The 21,776-nt window shown below is 39.1% G+C and overlaps 1 protein-coding gene across 3 annotated transcripts in view; it reads left to right on the plus strand.

The window, feature by feature from the left end:
- Positions 1-21,312, plus strand: part of poln (polymerase (DNA directed) nu) — a 35,432-nt gene extending 14,120 nt beyond the window's left edge. For all 3 annotated transcript variants that reach the window (XM_026293228.1, XM_026293235.1, XM_026293218.1), the window contains 10 exons: positions 3,423-3,480; positions 4,486-4,563; positions 9,427-9,538; positions 11,181-11,263; positions 14,679-14,810; positions 19,388-19,498; positions 19,662-19,740; positions 20,251-20,318; positions 20,459-20,520; positions 20,959-21,312. In XM_026293228.1, coding sequence (XP_026149013.1) covers positions 3,423-3,480; positions 4,486-4,563; positions 9,427-9,538; positions 11,181-11,263; positions 14,679-14,810; positions 19,388-19,498; positions 19,662-19,740; positions 20,251-20,318; positions 20,459-20,520; positions 20,959-21,051 — 876 coding nt within the window. In that variant the 3' untranslated portion in view covers positions 21,052-21,312. The remainder of the gene's footprint in view (positions 1-3,422; positions 3,481-4,485; positions 4,564-9,426; positions 9,539-11,180; positions 11,264-14,678; positions 14,811-19,387; positions 19,499-19,661; positions 19,741-20,250; positions 20,319-20,458; positions 20,521-20,958) is intronic.
- The last annotated feature ends 464 nt before the right edge of the window (positions 21,313-21,776 follow it).

The following is a 21,776-nucleotide window of genomic DNA, read 5'->3' on the forward strand; positions in this document are numbered from 1 at the left end:
ACAGGCAGAGCTTCTCTTCTTGGCATAGGTTCTTCTGTGTCAGCTGTGACTTTTGGAACTTTTCTCAACTTAAGCAAAGCATATTGGGTGATAGTGCATAGTGTTGATATTAAATATTAAGTAGCTTAATATTGTTGGACCAGCAGGCGTTGAGCATATTGGCATTATCCTGCCCTTTCACAATAAAACTGGTTTTAGTTATCTGAATCTTACCTGCAAATGGAGCAGCAATAATCAAGCCATGGTGAATATTTTAGCCTCAATATGCTAATCAAAAACATGATTCCTTGGGTCAACAGTGCTAAAAGGTTCTTTGGAAATAAGTGTCCTTCTCATGCCTTTGTTGGGTCCTCACAGATCCACTTTAGGGCCAGTAGTAGCCAGTCACTGGTTAATTTTCAGGCTCATTAGGCACCCATATTAGGAAATTAGGGTATTTAAAAATAGAAAGAGCAGTTCGTTAGGGAGAATACACACTGATGCTGATCAGTGTGAGTAGAAAAACATGGGAAAATGAGTACATTTGCATGATTAACTGGCCCATTCAGAGTCAATGAGCCTCGGAGAAGAAAACAGCATGTGTGTTTGGTCTTTGGATCATATTTAAGTACTATGTGTGTTTTATTTGAATGTCAACCAATTGTGCATGCAAAAGAGGTACTAGATAAGTATGTTTCATCATGCATTGTTGTAATTAGGGAAGAAACAAAAACATGGCTGCCAATTAATGGCGCTTTTCCTATGCCAATGCTCATGTGTATCTGTGTATGTCTGTACATTTTAATGTGCCATACATGTTACTGCTTGCTTCCTCTGTTCGATACCCAGTGTTTGTGAGCCTGTGATTCTGTTTGTAAGAGCCAGTTTGACTGTACTTAGAATACATACAGTTCAAGGATAAATGAGTTAGTGCACTTGTCTGGACACTTACCAGGCTCTCTGACTCCCACGGTGTCCACTAATGAACTGGTTTCTCTGTTCCTCATGACACAGCAAGGGTGGTAATGAGTCTGACCACTTACAGAGCACATGCATGTGTTTTTTTTTTTGTTTGCATTTCAAATTGAATGTATCTTACTGTATGAATGTGTTGCTTATGTATGTACATATTACTTTGTGAGTGAGGGCATATATACAGTACATATGGCATGATGTTTTTGTATTACTTGAGATATGACTTAATGTGAAAATGTAGAGGGGATGCAGTGGATAATTTAGTCCCGTAGGTGGCACCATCACTGGAACTGCTGTACTAGTACATAGATTACTGAGCAATAATTCATCAGATTAAATTGCTGTTTACTAGTTCTTTTCACAGACAGGTGTAGAAATCCTTATGTTCGATTAACTATGTTTATGTTGCATATATGTGCTCGGTGTCCAAACATAGTGTTTTTTATGTCTATTGACTCTTTCTCTCTCACTCTCTTATATATATATGTGTGTGTGTGTGTGTGTGTGTGTGTGTGTGTGTGTATAATGTATGTATATATAAGATGTTTTAGTTCTTTGATCTCTGGAGCACTGTTTCCTTTTCATGTTTTTGTCTTTGTATTTTTCTTTTCTTCATTTCATTGCTCTCATTACAGTTTTAACATCTGATTTTCTCTTTGAGTACAATTAGAGGTTTTTATTGCATATTAAAACACAGGGCACACTTTCTTTTGCATAGCAATAACCAATCTGTCACCTGCAATTTGCAAGTTTGCTCTTAAAGGTGGTAACTGTTCTTATGAAGCTTTGTGTGTAGATACATTCTTTCCTCAAACCACTGCCTACCCAGGGGGAAAACTCTGAATTAGGATGAGAAAAATGTGTTCATGTGTGTAAGAAGATGTATGAGTGTACCTTGGAAAAATTAGTATCTAATGGGTGACTCACTGTGATCTGTATGCTGTGTATGTGTGTACACTCTGAGTACAGATTTATGCTGCGACACTGCATGATGGGAGAAGCTGACCAGACACATCTGACACACTGAATCATCTGTCGGAGGGCAAATCCCCCAAACGACAAAGACACACACATACACACTTGTAATTGCTGGCACATTTTCTCCCTCACTTTGCCCCACTCACTCACTGCAGGTCACGTATCTCATGTACATCATAAGTCAAGCTGTGTGTGCTGTGGCTTTGCTTTAGTGCATTATAACTGGTGCCTGGTCCCTGATGTATTCTTTCCACTGTACACACCCTGCCACTGCAGTCCTGTCTTTTCATCTTCCTGTCTCTCTCACTTGCTCCCTTCATCTAGTGAATAATGAATGAGTGGTGGAAGCGGAGAACTGTTTTTTTCCTGGATCATACACAATCCTGCACATTCCCTGTTGGATCAAACCAGCTCTGTCCACATTTGGATTCTGGAAACACTGTTTGGTTTTTGTCTGTGTGTATTTCTGTGTCCTTTTTCCTTCCCTCCCTCTTATTGTTAATCAGTGTTGGGAGTGTGTCTGTCTGTGTGTACACTATTATTAATGTGTCAAGCACATCCCTAACAATATCCTTTAACATCCTCCTTACATGCACACTTGTCACCTTGTACTGTATGTTTAAATGGGTGTATCAAGTGAGATTAACAGGGATTCAAATGGCACTGCTGAGTCTGAACCGGCTTTTTTTTTTCTTTTCTTTTTTTTTTTGTATCCACCCATAAAACACTGTGTGTATGTGCTGATGAGCATTATCACATTTCCCATTTTCCTTCTTCAGGCAGAAATAACCTGCATACTTGTGATTTTGTGTGTGTCTGTCAGCAACGTCTTGGATTACTCAGTGGATCGATGCAGAGTGGGCAAGGAGCCCAGTGAACATCAGGCTATTCCTATTTTAAGATGTGTATCTTAAAACTCGGAAGGTCTGTAGTGTTGACTGGAGTCTCAGGATATGTATGTTGGCCAGAAAAAGCAATCGGCACTATATAAATGCTACACATTAAATGTTAAAATAACATGAAGAGGGAAATTCAAGATGTGAGGGGAATCAAGGGATACTGGAATTATAAGAGTTTTCCAGTGTTGTAAATGACTAATTTACGACTCATATTTATCCCATTAGGTGGTTGGCATCAATCAGTATACACTGGTCAGGTCGCAGAAGTGCATTGAAACTGTAATTTCCTGGCAGAGTTTGGAAAAGTCAGAAAAATCTATGGTACCTGGTGCTGCCAATCGTGTCATTTGATATGGAAGAAGTATAAAATCACTCTCATCCCTCCATTACAGCCTCAAGAGCACACTGGGAATGGTTGCAGATATAGACAGCTCTTCTTTTGCCCGTATCTAGAGCTAATTAGTTTATTTGGGCTTCCACATATTTTCATTCACCTATACAAAACCTGATGTTGAAAAGAGGAATGTCCATCTCCAGTGGGGCAGTGTTATAGTGCATCTGCCTATAATGAAATGTCTTCTTCCAAACTAGAACTTTCAGGCCCTGCCAAGGCAGCCACTTCAAATCACCAAGAAACAGTACATCCAAGGTAAGAAGGACACACACAGGCCCCTCCCACACATCCTGGGGAAAGAGAGAGTGATAAATGTTGAGGCATGTGTGTGGATGAAGGAGAAAATTCGAGGCCTAGAAAAATTGAATAGGAGGGAGCTAATAAAAAAAAGTATGAGAATGATAAGTCTGCAGCTGCAAAAGGCTACTCACTAAAAAGTGTTTGTTTGCTTTGTATTGTTCATTGATTCATACTGTATATTGATTGTATATGCTTCCAAATTGTGATGTGCTTGATATTCATGTGAGATTGGGTGTTCAAATTTTGCACTGTCACCTTTAAAACTGAATTAGAACAGATTGTGACTGTGTTTAGAAATGGAAGCTGTTTTTCTGTTCCTGCAATATAAGATTGATGGTTTAATGAAGAAGAGAAAGATAGTGGATGGTGAATTATCAAACACAAATGGGAAGTCCCAAGATTCATTTCTAGATCAGCCTTGTGTATAGGCTGTATCTGTTTTTTTTTTTTTGTTTTGTTTTTTGTGTGGAAGCCCTAAATCTTCAGTGTCAGCATGTACGTGTTTGTGTGGGTGTTTACACTGCCATATTAGTATTTTCACCATGCTGACATAGGATGGGATGGTTCATTGTTATGGACCCCATCATTCCTCTTGTACTAAGGTCAGCACTTCAGCCCATATTTTCACAGCACAGAGTGCAGAGACTGATCCTGATTTGCCTCTAAATGGAGTGTTGCAGCTTCATACCTTAACTCCTGGTTAAGTCAGATGTAAACATGAACTCTCTTTGTCACACTTTCTGTGAGCCACACAAACACAGCATAGTGGAACTAAGAACTTATAAGGGAACCCTGTACAGTAACTGTAAGTCCATCAGCCAAAATATTCAGAATCTTAATTTGCAGACAGATTACAACTTCCCATTGTAGCATCATTTGAACATTTAAAGTCATAAGAAATTTGCAGTAAGGGACAATGTGCTCAGGAGTTTCTCAGGGTTCTATGTCTGGTCCCTACAGGAAAGGAGGAGGAGGTCGTCACAGTTCATCCCCGGGCCATGTTCATTCCTCAGGAAGGCTGGACCTTTATTGCTGCTGGTAGGACAATGTGTAATGGCAAATGTGTTTGGATTATTGTTTATCCTGACACCAATTAAACCTTTGGGAGTGGAGATGGTTCTGCATTGCAGTTACAGCAACATTAGTTCTGCTTTTGTGATTCACCCTTTAGGAAAAATTGCTTTAATGGCAGTCAATATGAAAAGTGGGTATGTGAATCAGAGAAGAGACACCACTCACATCCAGTTTAATTCTTTAGATTTAGTCCTATTGTTTTCTACTCAAATCAGCATAAATGTTTTGCCTAGGCTAGATTTGTAACTTTAAATTTCTAACTGTTCTACCTACAATTTTTTTTGGGATTGACAGCCTCAGCTGGCATCACAAAGTCACTTCAGGTTATAACGTTGGTCCAGACTGTGTAGACAGTGAGGGCAGAGCTGGGACACTGTCAGCCTGGAGAGCTTTGTGGGTAACGTCGGTTGTCTGCTTACATAACCAGACAGATAAACCAGGGTTACCAGAAGGACAGCAGCAGGATAAGAGCGAGGATCCCACATAGACACACTACACATGGACATCAGCAGGCCAACAAATGCCCATAGAGCCACAGACATTTGCACTTAGAGGCAAGGTTGCCATAGAAACAACCCCTCCTAGGGAGTTCTGCCCAGTCACCCCATTTATGTCCTCTGTTGTCCTTCCAAAACTGGAACAACTGCTGTGTGTGTGTGTCAACTACTATAAACATCCCTAGAAATATTTGACTAAGAGGCATGTCAAAAGTTATTATACAGTGTATCTGAATATAACTTACATAGACAGGGAGTTTGTGAAAGCACTGCGACTCTGTGTGTGTGAGTGAATGTGTATGTGTCTGGATGTGTATGTGTGTGGATATTACATAGATTTTGTCTTTAGTGTGTGTTGTGTTTATCAATCCCACCCTCAGCAGGAGTCAAATCCTGGCTTAGGTAAAAAAAAAAAAATATAGCTATTAAGTATGTTTTACCAAAAATAAAACAAATCATTCTTTGTAGTACACTTTGTTTTTAATTCTGGAAAGAATTCCCTTTCTGCCCTTAAGTGACCTGTGTGTGTCTGACGTGTTTTTTATAATTGCCAACTTATGGTAACAATTATCAACTTTTTGGGGGGGGGGGGTGTGTTGGGGCAGAGTGGAAAAATAGGCAGAGAGGCTTTATTCCATCACCAGTATTTTGTTTAGACCCATACCAAAAAATGTTGGAGCTCATGTAATGTTTAGTACAACCAGTGTTATGTTCCTGCATATGATCACTGATGGCTGGACAAAAAAGCTACTTGAAAAATATTGCCCAGTTTTTCAGAAACACAAAATCTGACCCTCAAAACAGGATGATGAAGTTGAAGGTAAACCAAAATGTTAACAGCAGTTGCATAATGTGCTTTATTATAACAATAGTCATTTTGGAGGAGAAGGACCTTTTTGTTGAGTATCTTGTTTGTTTTAATGGCCTAAATGTGACCCAATGTGTTTGAGGTTATTGACCTTTAAAAGCATGCAGTTTGCTAACCTGTCCTATATGCTGCTTGATTTATTCTTCTCCGAGGGCCTCTGTGAGGGCACCACCCACAACTCACAGTTCTCAATGTGTTGTAGTTAAGCTCTTACGCTCTTATCCATAACCTTCATATTAAATGCAGTACTGTACTGCATTTGTGCATGCAGTGTGCACATCACTGTTCATGCAGAGTGATGGCATTAAAAATGTATGAGACATGGCTCAGTTCCCTGAATATGTTAGTATTCTGTCCAATGAACTGCTGGAGCTTGTACCTACTTATTTATTGTTTAATACCTGCAGTTTAAAGCAATACGTGCTCCTGCATTGTACATCAATAGTGTTGTGCTGAAAATTGAAAGGAGTGTGAAAGATAGAGTAGCAGAGTAATTTTCTGTTGTTCAGAGCACCACAAATAAAAAACAGCTGCATTTATAAACTAACTTATTTGGTTTTTAATGACCGATTGTTTTCCTTACAGGTAAATTGCCACTAATTAAACATTAAGAAATTGATTTTAATCCGTATGGTGGTAATAAATACATACAAGATACTGGAGCTCAAAGTAGTCAACTTAATATTGCTCATTTTGTATATGCTAAAGTGAAACACTATTGGGAAGATTGATTTAATAGTGAAATAAAAATTAATCTGACCATATACCATTGTTTTCTCACCTTTTATGGTTTCAGTTTAGCAAAATGAAGTTAGGATTCCCGATTAAGCTGTCACATCAAGTCTAGTATTTTTTTTTTTTTTTTTTACATCAACCTCAAATGTTCTCCTCTTCCTGCACTCTCTCTCACACACACACATCCTGGACAGCAATATGTGTCTAAGGCTGCCAGCCATGCTTGGAGGAAATATTATTGGACTCATAAAGCATTAATGAGAGGATATCTATAGAAACTCCCCTCTCACCTCATCACAACCTCTTTTACTCCATCACCCTTCATCCCTGCTTTCTCTTCTTCATTCATCCCACGATAGTAGTCCTTCCCTTTCCTGTCCCTGTAATCTTTTTTTTTCTCTGCACTCTTTGTCTGACCAGGGTTAAACAGTAAATTGAACAGTCTAGGGTCTTTCTTTCTCGCTTTTTTACTTTTCAGTAATTCTGAAAGCACTGAAATTTTTGTCACAGTAAATCAAATTTACATCAATATTGATAAAAGCTTCAGTCGCTATTTAACTATGCAGCAGTGAATCATATTTTCCCTTTTCTTTCCAAATTATTTCTTTCCACAAATCTGTTACAATGGGTTGCTTCATCCTGACATGGAGAGAATTTCTGTTTTTCCCTGTCCATTTGAAGTTATTTTTCTGCACATTAGTTCTTGCTTAATTTGATTTCAAAGCAGCTGAGGTAAAGTACGAGATGTGTCTGGGCCAAATGGAAGTAATGGAATGTACTGCAGTTGCTTTGTGGGAGCAGACAGTAGTGTGTGTGTGTGTGTGTGTGTGTGTGTGTAATAATTTCTTGAGAGATGCGTCACTTCACATCTACCAAGCTGACAAAAGAGCTGTAGACCTGTCAGTGCAGATCATGTTGCCCTGACACCCTGTTACCAGCCACAACGAGATGACAGGTGTCTGTGTGTCTTCTCTTTCTATGTGTCTGACCATATTTTTGTTTATGGAGTTGTTGGTCTGTCTGCATTTCAAAATACGTGTATTACAGTGTGCTGAGACAGAGTTTCTGTCTGCCTGTTTTTAAGATGTTTTTCTGCCTGTCAGTGTACAGTATCTCATATATAGCCTCTGGCTATCACCCCTTAGCTTTACTATATAGTGCTGAGGGCATATGGTGTCAGAGGCCTTTTTGTTTAAACTGATTTTGTCTGTTCTGCAACTTCACTGAAATTGTGGCAGTGGTAAAACTGGCTGTTCTTGTCCATCCAGACACAATGAATATTCTTGATGGTAGTAACCAAAAAATAATTTTTGATGGTTTTAACATATGAACACTTTAAATAGACAGAAGAATAACTTATTAAAAGCACAGTTTGCTTGTGCCTATTGGGGTATTCACAGATGATCCATTTGCAAGACAAATAGTTAAAATGAGAAAATGTAACCATACAGTTGAAATGTGTATTTATAAAACACCTAAATTGACCTTGCTTTGAGGTGGGGCTGGGTAATAAAATGATATATATCGTGATAGACATGTAATCAATATCAGTAATAAATACATTTGATAACTTCATTGAAGAAGAAACTCGAAGAGAAAATAAGCGAATCAAGGTTTGTTGCATAAACAAGCTCACTCCCTGGCAACCTAGAAAGTTGCAACCAACTTTGTCTATTTTCATTTCTGTGGTTTCTTTTTCAGTGAAGTTCATTGAAGTTATCTAAGATATTTTTTTATTGATATTGATTACGTATACGCCAGAGCAGGCCTGAAAATTCAGTCTTTCATTTATTTTCTGATAATTGCAAGTAAATCTGGACGAGGATTGAAAAAGTTAACGTCTGTATTAGATGACAATGTTCCACCCAAAAACTGTCAAAAAAGGTTTCTTTCTTTCTGAAACTGTGTAAGAGATGATTTTGAGTTTCTGTAATTCATCTTTCATAAGCCCTATTCCTCCAATATTCCTCCAAAGAAAAAAAGATAGGAAAAATAACATCCCACTTGGTGCAGGATTTTAGCTATAGGTGCTTTAAGTTTAGTCTTTTTTTCTTACATTCAGTTAAAAATAGGTATGTGATCTCGATCTCTTCGTATGCAGCAGTGGCTTCAGTGTCTCTGATACACTTTCTCTCATACTGTATATGGAATAATGATGTAGCCAAGCTGTGCTAGGAATACCTGCATTTTTTTTAAGGAGTATTATATATATTTGTCTCTGGCCACTGTAAAACGTTGTCACATTTTTCTCCAGTTTAGCTGCAATAGAATTTGATAGCACCGTATTGTTTAGCTACGATATATTACATATCTGTGCTGAGCCTCATACGTTTTTGGCAGCAGAGGGAATAAAAAGGGACAACTTCTTTTTGAACCCACAACCATCAGCAATAATACAGGGTGAAGCATGTAGGCAGAGACACATTTCAAACTATTTGTCACTCTCTCTCTGTAGGTTAAAGTTATATTGGGAGATGTTGGAAGTGAAGAAGGCAGGTTGTGGAACAGCAAGTGCATAAAACCCATAGTTGCTACACTTCAGCACAAATAACACCTTGCATGCACTGAATCTCAGATTAATTATAGTGTTTACACTAACAATGAGTGTTTAAGGTTACAATACAGTAGACTTTTAACTTCTTGAACCCAGATATTGTCTTTTTTACTGTTTTCTTTCTTCTGCATACATATATGAAATAAACCCCTTTCCCAAAATGTACATGTCAGACTTCTGCCAGGTGGAGTTACGCCTGTTGGCTCATCTCTCCTCTGACCCTGAGCTGCTTGATATTTTTACCAACCCCCAGGCCGATGTCTTTACCATGCTGGCCTCTCAGTGGTAGGTCACACTCTCTCACTCTCTCTCTCTCTCTCTCTCTCTCTCTCTCTCTCTGTCTCTGTCCCTGTCCCTCTCTCTCTCGCCCTCCATATGTTCTCTAACTCTGTCTTTTTCTCCTTTTCTTCAGTCTCCAACTCCTTCACTTTAAATGCTAATACTCTTGTTGCTATGACTACCATGCCACCATGTCTCATGCACTGTGTCTTTTCCATGGGCAGGACACCCTTGGGTCTGGCTTCCCTGGTGATTACATTGTCGTGCTTTTGAAGTATTTTTGAGAGTGTGTGTTTTCCTCCCTCTCTGTTGATATCAGTGTGTGTCTGTGTTGACTCTTGTTCTTTTGGGTGTTCAGTTCGTGTGTGTGTGTGTATGTAGGTCTTGTGTGTGGTAGAGGGGAGCTAAGGAAACATACCTGGCCACAGAGCACATTAACAGCTCTACTGAGGATTTATTGTGTCTCTTTCATTATATCTCATTAACCTTAAAACAAATGAACTGGTGTTTCTGCAGCTCTGCTGGGAATTCTCCACTGTGCTCTCTTGTTTTGGACCCTCTGTATCTGAGTCTTATCTTTTCTTGCAGTTTTTTTTTTTTCAGGTGACCTCCCTGTCATTCCCCCTATCCTTTTAATCACTCTTCTACATGGTAAACACTAATGTACCAGCAGTGAGTCAGTTTTAAGAAAGCTAAGTATGTGTTTGGTACAAATCCAAAATGTGAAATATATCTGAGGTAAAACAGTAGCATATTTTTAATGAAGTCTCCAGTAGATTAATGCCTATCCAGCAGGGGGCATAGAAAATCCAGGACGGATTTCCATCACCCCAATGCACAGTGGAGGGGAATGTTCACCTTGGGGTCACCTTTGGAAAGAACAGGGACAGTAGAAATGCATTGTAATTAATTACCTCATATTTCGAAAATCCTTATTCTGATGGTAAATGCTCCAAACCACCTGCCATCATGAAACACTGTGGTGTTTAAGCTCACTGTAAATTTTAAGTGTATCTCTCAATACTGATGACCAATCGCAGCTCCTTGTAAGTGCCTCCAAAAATCCTCTGCAGTCACATCATCCCTCCCTGTCTGATTTCCAGGGCTACAGCTGTCTACAAGTCACTTTACATAACTCTGTCCATCACTGGCTCCTATTTCAGTTATTTTCTTTATTCTGTCTTTCATGCCTTTTCAACCTCCCTGTCTCACATAGTTTTGTCTATATACTTCTATTGTCCCTTTCCTTTTTTGTTGTAGCCCACTCTCTTGTTTTTCATTCTTCTTTATTTTTTTTGTTTCGTTTGTTTTGCTTTATCTCCTTGTTTATGTCTATTTATTCTGTTCAGACTAGACAAGAATCAAAGTGGACAAACTGTTACTTCATGCAACCACACATCGTACTTGCATTTTGATTTTCTACACTGTTGTATAATAGTTTAGTGTGGAAATTATGTATTGTCAATATTACTCTTCAGTACCACCAATCTAAGGTTGTATTTAATCTGCACTTTTCTTTTTAAAACAGCATAATTTTGGATTGTACCATCATATAATATATAATAGTCTTTTTTTAACATTTCATCATTTTATTCACTTTTAGAACAAAACTGAGACAATCTCATTCAGTGTTTTCATTTTCACTCAGGAAGGGGAAGAGTGAGACTGAGGTCACATCTGAGGATCGAGAACATGCCAAACGCATTGTTTACTCGGTTGTGTATGGGGCGGGTAAGTACACACCACACACACACACACACACACACACACACACACAGCTCTCACAGAGCAGTGGGTAGCAATAATTGATTAATGTTGATAATTATCAGTCAGCATTGATTGATTGGACAAATGACCTGTACTGTTGTCAAAATGACATAACAGTCGGTTCCTATGTTATGAGGTAAAGATATCAGTTACAAGTGGTTCATTGTTTGAAGAGTGTAACTGTGTTAGCAGCATGGCTAATTCTGGGTGAGGGGAGGAAGAGAGGGGAAAGCCTGTAGTAGAGCAATAAATATTATTATATCTTAGTTTTCAGGTCCACCAAAACAGATTTCTGCTGGGACATTGCTGCTTTCCTATATTTCTTTCATGTTGGCCATCATGCACACTGGACAGAGATTAGGGGGAGAAGATAAAAATGAAAAGAAAATGACCCATAAAGAGACTTATCTCTGTCCCATGTGACCTATTTATCTTTCACACACATGCAAGATCTTGTGAACACAGAGTGACAGACATTGGTGTGATGTGAGACACGTGGTAGATAATTGGGCAAGGGGTATAATCAGGCAGTAGACAATTGATACAATTTTTGTGATTATTGAAGTTAGTATGTTTTATGTGTGTATATGAACATGTTTGTGCGCCTGTCCTTGTTTTTAATGTGAGCATGTTTAAGTGACCTATGTGATGGAGAGCTTTTTTACTGATCATCTGCACTCTACCTCAGGTTTTATTGCCAGTGGACACTTGATATACTGAGATAAGGTTGCAGCTTTTTTTTTTTTTTTTACCCCCATAGGCTCACACAGCAGACCTTAGAAGCCTCTGCATGAACCTATCACTGACAATATACTTATTTATAAATGGTTAATGCACAAATAAATGGTACAATAGCAGTTTTGACCTCCAGACCAGACCTCCACTACATATTATCTGATTATTTCAGATTTCTTAATTTTTTTTAAATTTTTGTTTCAAGAACCACAAATCATGTTTACTCATGTTGTTATGCTTTGCAAAGCCAATTAAGAATAAAACCTGGACAGAAAACTTTCTTCATACATGTTTAACCGCAGCATTTTTAGGGGCATTTTTGGCACAGGAGTTGTAATTTTGGCTTTGTATGAATAAATAATCAGTAACCTACACATATGCTGTATTAACTAGAATGTTTATATTGTCAGATTGGACTTTAATATAGTATACAGAGATCAGAGATAGCTAATTTAATTATAATATTCAAGTAAGTATTCTTGCCTGCAAACAGAAAACTGCCTTACATAAACATTAATCCTGCTTGTGTGAATATGGTAGTTTCTTGTGCTTGTCTGTTACTGAGCAATATTTGATAAACAATCACTGGTGACCTTTAAGCAGATGGTTTTCATTAGAATATGCATGTAAGGAATAGACCAGTGGTTATTGCTCACTTGTACCGTGAGTCCATCCAGGAGCTGAACAAGATTTCATACTTAAAATGATGATGGAGTGTTCAGTGGTGTTTTGACTTTAGCAGGAGCCACAGCTCAGTAGGAGAAACACACACACACACACACACACACACACACACCAATAAACCTCAACAATAATAGCCAGCGAGACAAAATATATAAAAGCTATTTATTTGAGATGTGGGGGTGCATAGGATATATGCAGGGGCAATCGACAAAGCAAAAGGTCAGTGCTAAAATTGCAGCAAAAATATGTCAAGCCAGATGCAGAAAATGTAGACAAAAAAGAAAGGGAGAGGTGGTGGTGGAAGAAAGAGTAATGTAGGGGAAAGGGGAGGACTGGGCGGGGCTGAGGGAGAACGAGGGAAACGAGGAGAGGAATGGAAGGAGCTCCTGATCAGCATAGACAGACAGCTCTTGATGAAAGGATGTGTTGCCGTGGATACCGAATACTAAAAGGAAGCTTTCTGTGCCAGACAATAATCAGGCCAGGGAGGAGGGGCATATCGGTGCTACAGACTCATACTTACGTTCACAAATAAGTCAATACATAACATGATGCTGAAGGGATCAAAAGGCTAAAAAAAAAAAAAAAAAAAAAAAAGAATTTGACCTTTTAAAAGAAAAGACCAAAACTGGGAATATTAAGTCTTTTTTGTGGTAGTGGATGGTATTTGTGGAACAGCAGGAGGGTAGGAAAACAGAGCGCAGAGAGCAGAATTAACAGGGGGGCTGCAGGAATAGAAGAACTGATGAGAGAGGGCAAACTGAAAGAACAAAAGAGGTGCAGTGTGGGGAGCATCAGTAACCAAGGTTAAAGGTCACTCCCAGAGCTGATCTCATTCCACAGGAATGTGGGACTTCATAAGGAGGAACATACTCATCCAGAGTCAGTGCTTTACGGCATGTACATAACATTACATCTGTCTCATTCTCCATACATACAGTAGAACACATTAAACTTAAGCACTTCTAGCATAACTCCTAAAAACATATAACTAGCCACACTACTGGAAGCCTTCTAGTGTCAAATTCTCTATATATATCATTCTGTGCAGTGAAGGTCAAACATCCAAGAGAAGTAACAATAAGCATATTTTAGTCTGTGTGTTTTGAATCTCTGCAGAAATTACTGGCACCTCTGCTAAGCCTCCTACTAGCTCACGGGCTGTTTGGCATGACATTACTCATCACCAGCCACACAAACGCACACCGCTCAGGGTTCAGATTCACAATCGCGCACGTGCGCGCGCGCACACACACACACACACCACTGTGCCACACATTAACTCACCCTCTATGCTCCTCTATTGATCTACTCCTGACTTTATAGCCTTTTCCCCTACTCCTGCTGACGGGCTGTACACCTTTAACACTTCCTGAGAAAGCACATACATAAATAACATTGGCCTCTGTTTATGGCTTTAATGGTCACTTTACACTCGTAGACATACACCTTCCAGTGTTGCCCTGGTCTTGGCCTACTGATTTTATCTTGTCTTCTTCTATCTCTCACCCTTCACTTGGCTCCACTTTCCATCTCCATTACCCTCTGGTCCAATCTGTCCTCTGTTCACTCTCCCCTGGCCTCTCCCAAATCTCTTCAGTCATAATAAAGGTAATATGGCTCCATTTAAAATCTCTGGTTATTAATTTGTCGGCTCATGTTCTTTTGCATAAAAGCCATTTGTGCTGCACACTTGTGATTATCACTACTGAACTCTGACAGTACAGAAACAGTTCTGGTATTTTTGGAAAGCACAACTGTTTTCTTGTTGATACAGATGAGAAGATTGGGCCCAATTTCATGTCGGTACAGTTATTATTAAGCTGCCACGATCAGTCATCAGCACCTATAAAGCTGACTAACATGATTTATATGGCATCAGTGTACCCTCTGTAATATCGCCATCTGATTTCCGTTTTATAGGAACTAGGTAATGAGTCATAAATGTTGCTCTTTGCAGGTCGCGAACGTCTGTCAGGGATCTTGGGGGTTAGCGCTGAGCAGGCCAGTCAGTTCCAGGACAGTTTCCTCCAAACCTACAGAGATGTGCAGGCCTTCATTCAGAGAATCATCCAGCAGTGCCACAAGCAAGGTCAGTGTACATTCACATTTTTATTGTTTTATCTTGGGTTTTACTGTTCTGAAAAGAATGCTGTATGAGAACAGTTTCATAACTCAGTAGCAAAATGTTTAAGATTAGAGGGTTAAGATCAGACAAAGTTAAAGGAAATTGGATGTTAATGTTAAGGATTACCAATGATTTAAGTCAGAAGGATGTTCCTACAAAATAACAAGTGTGGTGTAGTGAATTTCTTACGCATACACACACACATACCACCACACTGTGGGTTTATGTACGTATCTGGCTGAAGAAGAAGCTGTGCTTGCATTGGCAGGAATGAGACAAACTGTCGCAGGTCAATACTTGATAGGGATGGAGTGGGTGTGGAATAGGAAGGGACACTATTTATATTCTGTCTGAACTGCTAACACAGCACACTTGAGATTTGCACATGCTTACACAAAATATTGTAAAGTCTGCACTTTGACCCTCATTGCACACAACACACGAGCCCAGTGTCAACAGGCAGGGGGATGAGGTCAGACTGCACCAAACCAGAACCTCTAGCCTTCAGCAGTTTAGGTTAAGACCTTGGTCTCTGGCCTGCCATCCATTCCCATCCTAACTTTATCACGTGTGTGCTGTATTTACTTTCCCTTGGCTAATAAAAAAACTTTGGGTTACACTTTAAAACTATTACATCCTAATCATATTAGTAGAAATCAGTGAGACTGTTGCTGCATGGGAAACTACTTCCTTAGTCCTTAGTCAAGTGATGAAAAATGAGCTTGTTTTGTATTAAAGATTAAGAGCCGGGTCAGGGCAGTAGGAGCTTTATGCGATCCAGGATAGCAGACACCTTTGTCAAAAAACCCTGACCTGCCGTCCCGCACAGGCAGGTTCTTCATTACCCAGAACAACCTATCAGCAGTGAAACACCCTGCGTCCCACTCGTTGCTTCTTTCTGCAGTGTCGGCCTCCAAATTGATGCAGCATAATGGAGTCATTTTTCCAAAAAGCTGCATACAGATCACTGTGGAAGCCTCCAGATTCTCAGGGGCAGAGCAATGATGCACCAGACAGTCGGCTTTAAATCAACTCATCACTATGGTGATGCTCCCATCACAGACGATTCTGGGATATTCATGTGCCAAACTCGTTCCACACACCCTCCGAATTTCTGTCCCTCAGTGCATCTCTCTTACTCCTTCTGTTTCTTTCTTCCTTTCATATCCCTGCTTAACTATCACCCATCCCTCTCCCCCATACCTCTCCCTCATTCAGTTGGCATCAATCTTTACATTTCTCTTTTTCTTTTCTCACTCCCAGAAATTCCACATATCTGTAAATTAGACCTCTGTAATCTATGCTGGCTAGGAGATTTACATTTTCACACTAGGTTCCCTGCCTGTTTTAGCTGCTGTGCTGTGACTCAGGGAGCAGAGATGAATGTGTGCTGTGGTGTCTTGTCCACACTGCACTGAGTTTATAGTTGAGCAATATTTTGTTCAGAACTGGTGGCTGCTGTGCAGAGATGAGAGGAACAGTGCAGACTTGGTTACTGGCAGCCAGAGCTGCCTTGCTTAGTGAGTGAAACACACTCTGTTTCACACATGCTTTGATATTAAAATGAGATAAAGCCACCACTTTGGGTAAGCCTGTTCTGCTTCTCTTATTATGCACATTTCATTAATGTTCTTGAGATGAATGCTGTACCTTCACTTGTAAAGAGTGCCAGAGAAAAAAAGAGGAGGAGGATTTCTTTTAAACAGGGGGATTCACAGAGATGAAAACTGGGCAAGTCTTCTAAACGCTGGAGCAGAGATGGAACATAGATCTGCATACAGTCTGTAGATATACAAACACCCTGTTGTGCCAGCACTCACACTCAAACACATTCTGGCTGTGATGAACTGTCATATTGGTCATGCACATATGCATGTAGATCTCACTTGGAGGATAAATAAATAAACTTGGAGGATAAATTTGACATCTCTAAGCAACTTCCCTTTAGACTGAAGAAGCTACTTGGATGAGTGGTGAAACATTTCGACTTTCGTCAAGTTGCCATGACTCAGCTCATATGTCTATATATATATATATATATATATATATATATATATATATCACAAAATGGTCATGGGGTTTGGGTTTAATATGGACAAGGACCATATTAAACCCAAAGCTCTTAAAAATCCTGAAAACTGTTTCAAATATGTGAAAAATCATTTTGTATGGGGAACAAAAAATAGTTTTTCAATTATGTTTAGCTTGGAGTCATTCATTAAAACAATAAAATGATATTATGGCAGGGCATGAAAAACACACACATTCCTATATAATTACTATCAGAGCTGTCCATACTTGGAAACATTTGTGTGAAATGGTATCAAACACTCCACACATTCCTGCCATGAAACCCCACAACAGAGGTCACATTCCTAGTGAAAAGGTTGTGTCATGGGTCAATTCCCATTGAATAGAAGGTTTTTGTCTGCTACTACCTGTCGTGTGCTGAGTTCCTATGCATGCATGCTGTGTATGTGCGTGTTCTGGGAAGAGGTTTCATGCCCTGCTTGGATTTCCTCATAGTAAGGGATATGAGAGGGATTTAGCTGTAAAGCCAACTCTATTGTCTGTCTAGTGGAATGTACTGGTCCCACTGTGTGTGAGTGTGTGCGTGCGTGTGTGTGTGTGTGTGTGTGTGTGTGTTGCATACCTGCATATGTTACTGTGTGTTTGCAAATTATGTGCACATCACATTCCTGTGTTGCTTTGCACTGCATTTGTGTGACTGAAGAGGGAATGTGAGTGTGTTTTTTGCTTTTCTGTGTATCACATGGGTAGCTGGATTTGTATGTGTTGCATGCTTGTGTGTGGGTGGCTGTAGGCTTGTGTTATTGTAAGCCTGCCCTTATCATAATCACTGCAACAGATGACTTTTCATCAAACCATTTTCCTCAAATCACGCTTTGTAGCTTCAGGTCTGTTCAGGAAGTCTTCCATTTTTTTGTTTTGTTTTGTTTTTGTTTTTTTTGTTGTTGTTTACACATCATTCAGATTCATTCATACTACATTGTCTACCTAACCAGTTTAGGAAACCAAAGAGATCAAACAATTTCAGCCAATAAATTAGTGTAATTATGCATAGAAATAATCCCTTAATATTTCAGTCCAAATCAGACCTGAGCAATTATCACAAATATTAGTAAGCCATTATCAGCAATCATCAAAATAGCAGTTGATAATGAACAGGCTAAAATATGTGAAAGTATTTGATTATGAGCAGAAGAATAAATCAACTATAAAAAAGATTACATGCAATATAAAAAACACCCACGGAAACTTGGTATGAGGTGCTTGGGGAAAAACAAGGAGCACTGTCAAAGTAACAGATGCTCACATACTGGTAATTCTTGAAAAGTTGATTTCATAATATAATTTATGTTACCAGTGTTATTTTAGTTTTATAAAAAAAAAAAGAATCATAACTCAAATTACGTATGAAAGTACTAAGCTTTAACGGTATAAGTCAACTGCTTACCTTCTCTAGCCTTCTCGATCCTAAATACTGTATGCCAAGCAGCTGGACAGAGCAGGTTTTTAAAAAATAGTTCAACCAGAGAGAACAGTAAAGGCAGTCTCTGACCAGTATCAGATGGCATGAAGCCACTCGGTCTTAAGATGCTTGATTTTTAATAAAAAATTTTTTATACACTTCCTTATACCTTTGTACAGTGCCTTAGTCTAAGCCCCATTGACCCTGTAAACTCAAAATGCCATTTTACCAAATTTAGGCAATTCTGTCGAGCAACTTCACATCAAAACCCTCCACTTTACCAGCTACTAACATATCACAAATGAATCTCTAACTAAGGTTCAGTTGTTACATTTTATTGCTAATCCTGCAAACACAGATTTTGACAAGAAGGAAGATTGCAAATTGTCTTTCTTTATAAGCCTTTAAAGTGATGCAGTGTGTTTTTTGGCCTCACCTGGATTTGGAGGATTTGTTGGGAAGCAGAGCTAAATTAGTCTATTGTATTTCAATTTACAGGATTCCCATTACTCAAGAATAAACTTACACCCCTGGTGATTTGTGGTTATCAGCTGCATTGAATTGATCCTGATTAAAAAGCAGTTCAAGCTTAGCCTATTTGGGCTTTTAACTGTAGGCATAACTTTTGTATGCCTTCAAGACACCACACGTAAATTTTACTGTTATCGAATATTTTTGTAATCTACATTATAGATGATATCGTTTGCAAGGTGCACCGATATTTTTTATTTTCTTTGGAGCCTGAGGTCTTTTCATATCTGCTCAAAAAAAGAATGAGTCAAGGCTAGGCTGGTAATAGCACCTCAGGCCCTTCTGTTATTTTATTTGAAGAATCTTATCTTTTGCCATCAAACGGAGGATTCAGTCCCTGTGCCTCCATAGAACTCATGTTTCTCAGTTTGTTAGTGGTTAAATCAGAGTTTGGTGCACGATTTGTTTTGTTGTTTGGTTAAAGGTTGTCTTGTTGTGTAAGTAAAACAATGTATGTCAGATGCAAGACAAAATTAAATCAAAACAACCTTTTTTTTTTTTCTTTTTTTTTTTCTAGGCTATGTGCTATCCATTATGGGTCGCCGGCGGAGCCTCCCTAATATCAACTCCCCAGAGTGGGGCGCCCGCATGCAGGCTGAGAGACAGGCAGTCAATTTTGTGGTCCAAGGTAGGCTGAATGACAGCTGTATGTAATTGCATCAGCTTGTATGACAGTCTGTATAATCCAAATCTTATTTATTTCTGATGATCATGGAAGGACAGTTGTTAGAAATGAGCTGTTTGTGAATAACACAAATGTCTGTGGGTTTTTTCTTTGGGTATCTGTACAGGTTCTGCTGCTGATCTCTGTAAGATGGCCATGATCAAAATCTTCAACCAGGTGTGCTCCTCCAGCTCGCTCTCTGCCAGGTACAACCACCGTTGTTCCCATGGTGTACCTAACGCACCATCCTTCTTCCTCTGCTTCCTTACAGCTCCAGTAGAAAAATACACATGGGCTCTCTCTACTCTCTGTCTGAGTATAGACAGGCAAATCATCTAACCTGTCAATCAAAGCTATATTCATATAGCACCTTTTGCACAGGTTATAACAATTCCAGGTGCTTTTTTTTTTTTTTTTTGACTAGCCATGTGTTTTTATAGACAGGAACTGACTGAGCCTGTCACACCAAAACACAGCCATACCCACTGGTTTACCAGCCAACTCATTTTGTAGAGTTAAGGATTGTTCCCAAATGGCTGCTGTTGCAAACAAACTTGGAGCAAACCAAAATACACCAGCATTAGAGAGTGGGGCAGAATTCATTTGAGGGAGAATTCATTTGATGATGGTACTTCTGCAGAGAACAGCTGTGTGCCACGTTAACTTAGTAGTAATTAGATGGTGCTTTATGTATGTCTGAATGTTTGTTTCTATAGGCTGATAGCACAGCTCCATGATGAGCTTTTGTATGAAGTGGAGGACTCACAGGTGGAGCACTTCGCAGGTGAGTGTACTATCAGTTATCAAACATGATTACAATTTATTTTGGATATTAAAGCCTCTTTTAGCTCATTTAAGTAAAAGTGCTGCTGTATGTTTGAACACTGGTATGCCCTAAATAAAAAGACGTTATAATTATTGCAGCTTTGGTGAAGAGGACCATGGAGTCACTGCAGCATATTCCCCATTTAGGCATCCATCTGAAGGTGGGTTACTGGAACCTATAGATAAAATCTGGAGCTCTGCTAATGGAGATGTACGCTAACAACCATATAGTGTTCACACAGTGGGGAAAAAATGATGACCGTGGCACAAGAAACAGGCACATGACCTTAAGTATGTGTAGTTTGCTTTTTTACTAAAGCAAATAATTAGCCAGTGAACTACTAAGTTTTAAAATAGATGAGTAGCAAGGGAACAATTTTGTGGGAGTCAGAGGTAGGTTTCAAGATTTTCAAATAAAGAGGTGATGTCTTGTTTCTGAAATATTTAATTGCTAAAATGGTTTTATCAAAAACAACACGCTAATGTTTTCTGATCAGTTCAGAAAAAAGCAACAGTGAGTGATGAAAATCAATGTAACATGTTGACACATTGGCACCCTCCCCTTTTGTTTGATGTGTGTGTATGTGTGTGTTTCCCAGGTCCCCCTGAAGGTGGCACTCTCCAGTGGCAAGTCTTGGGGATCTATGTCTGAACTTAAGATCCCTCCAACATCTCCCTCTTCTTCTCTTTAGGTCCTTCCTTCTACCTTCCTTCACTGTCTGTGTTTTTACTTTTTTTTTTCACTATTATATATTTCTCCCTCTTGGTCCCATCTTTCTGCCTTTTCTGAATTTCTTGTTGCATTTCTCCTTCTCATTGTCAATATCTTTCCGTTCCTATCATCACTTGTCCTCCATCAGCATCTCTATGGAAACCAAGCAGCTGCAGTTCCCTCCAGCTCCCACTTCTTGCTTTCACTTCATCTGTATCTGGGGGCAACGGCAGGAGCCACAAACTGGATTGCACCAGTTCCTTTTTTTTTTTTTTTTTTTCTTTTTTTTTTCCTCCATCCTGAAAAAAGGATTCCTTGTTCTCCTCTGCATTATAAAGACCAATGCCGTTTTCTGTGCCTTGTTTCGAAGGTGAAGCTACACTTCTGAGTGTGCTTAATATTTATTGGTTGATTAAATGAATTGTTAGTATAATTTTTCAAAATTGTATATCTGAAATATAGTGTGAACTGTGCTTTGTAGAAAACTTGTTCTTGTTTTTATGCTTTGTGAATGTGTTGTTGCTGAGGACAATCACCTTTCTAATCTGTTTTTAATCCACGTTTAATTTATTTTTCCCTGACAATATTCATGTTAACTTTAGCTGTATGATCTAAGAAACTAAATAAGAGCAGTATAGAATTTTAGCTTTTTATGTTTAGCAGATATGTTTTCCCTAATAAACTTGATCTTCACAATGGCTGCAT

Source organism: Mastacembelus armatus, chromosome 18, assembly GCF_900324485.2.
Source record: "Mastacembelus armatus chromosome 18, fMasArm1.2, whole genome shotgun sequence".
NCBI classification, from domain to species: domain Eukaryota; kingdom Metazoa; phylum Chordata; class Actinopteri; order Synbranchiformes; family Mastacembelidae; genus Mastacembelus; species Mastacembelus armatus.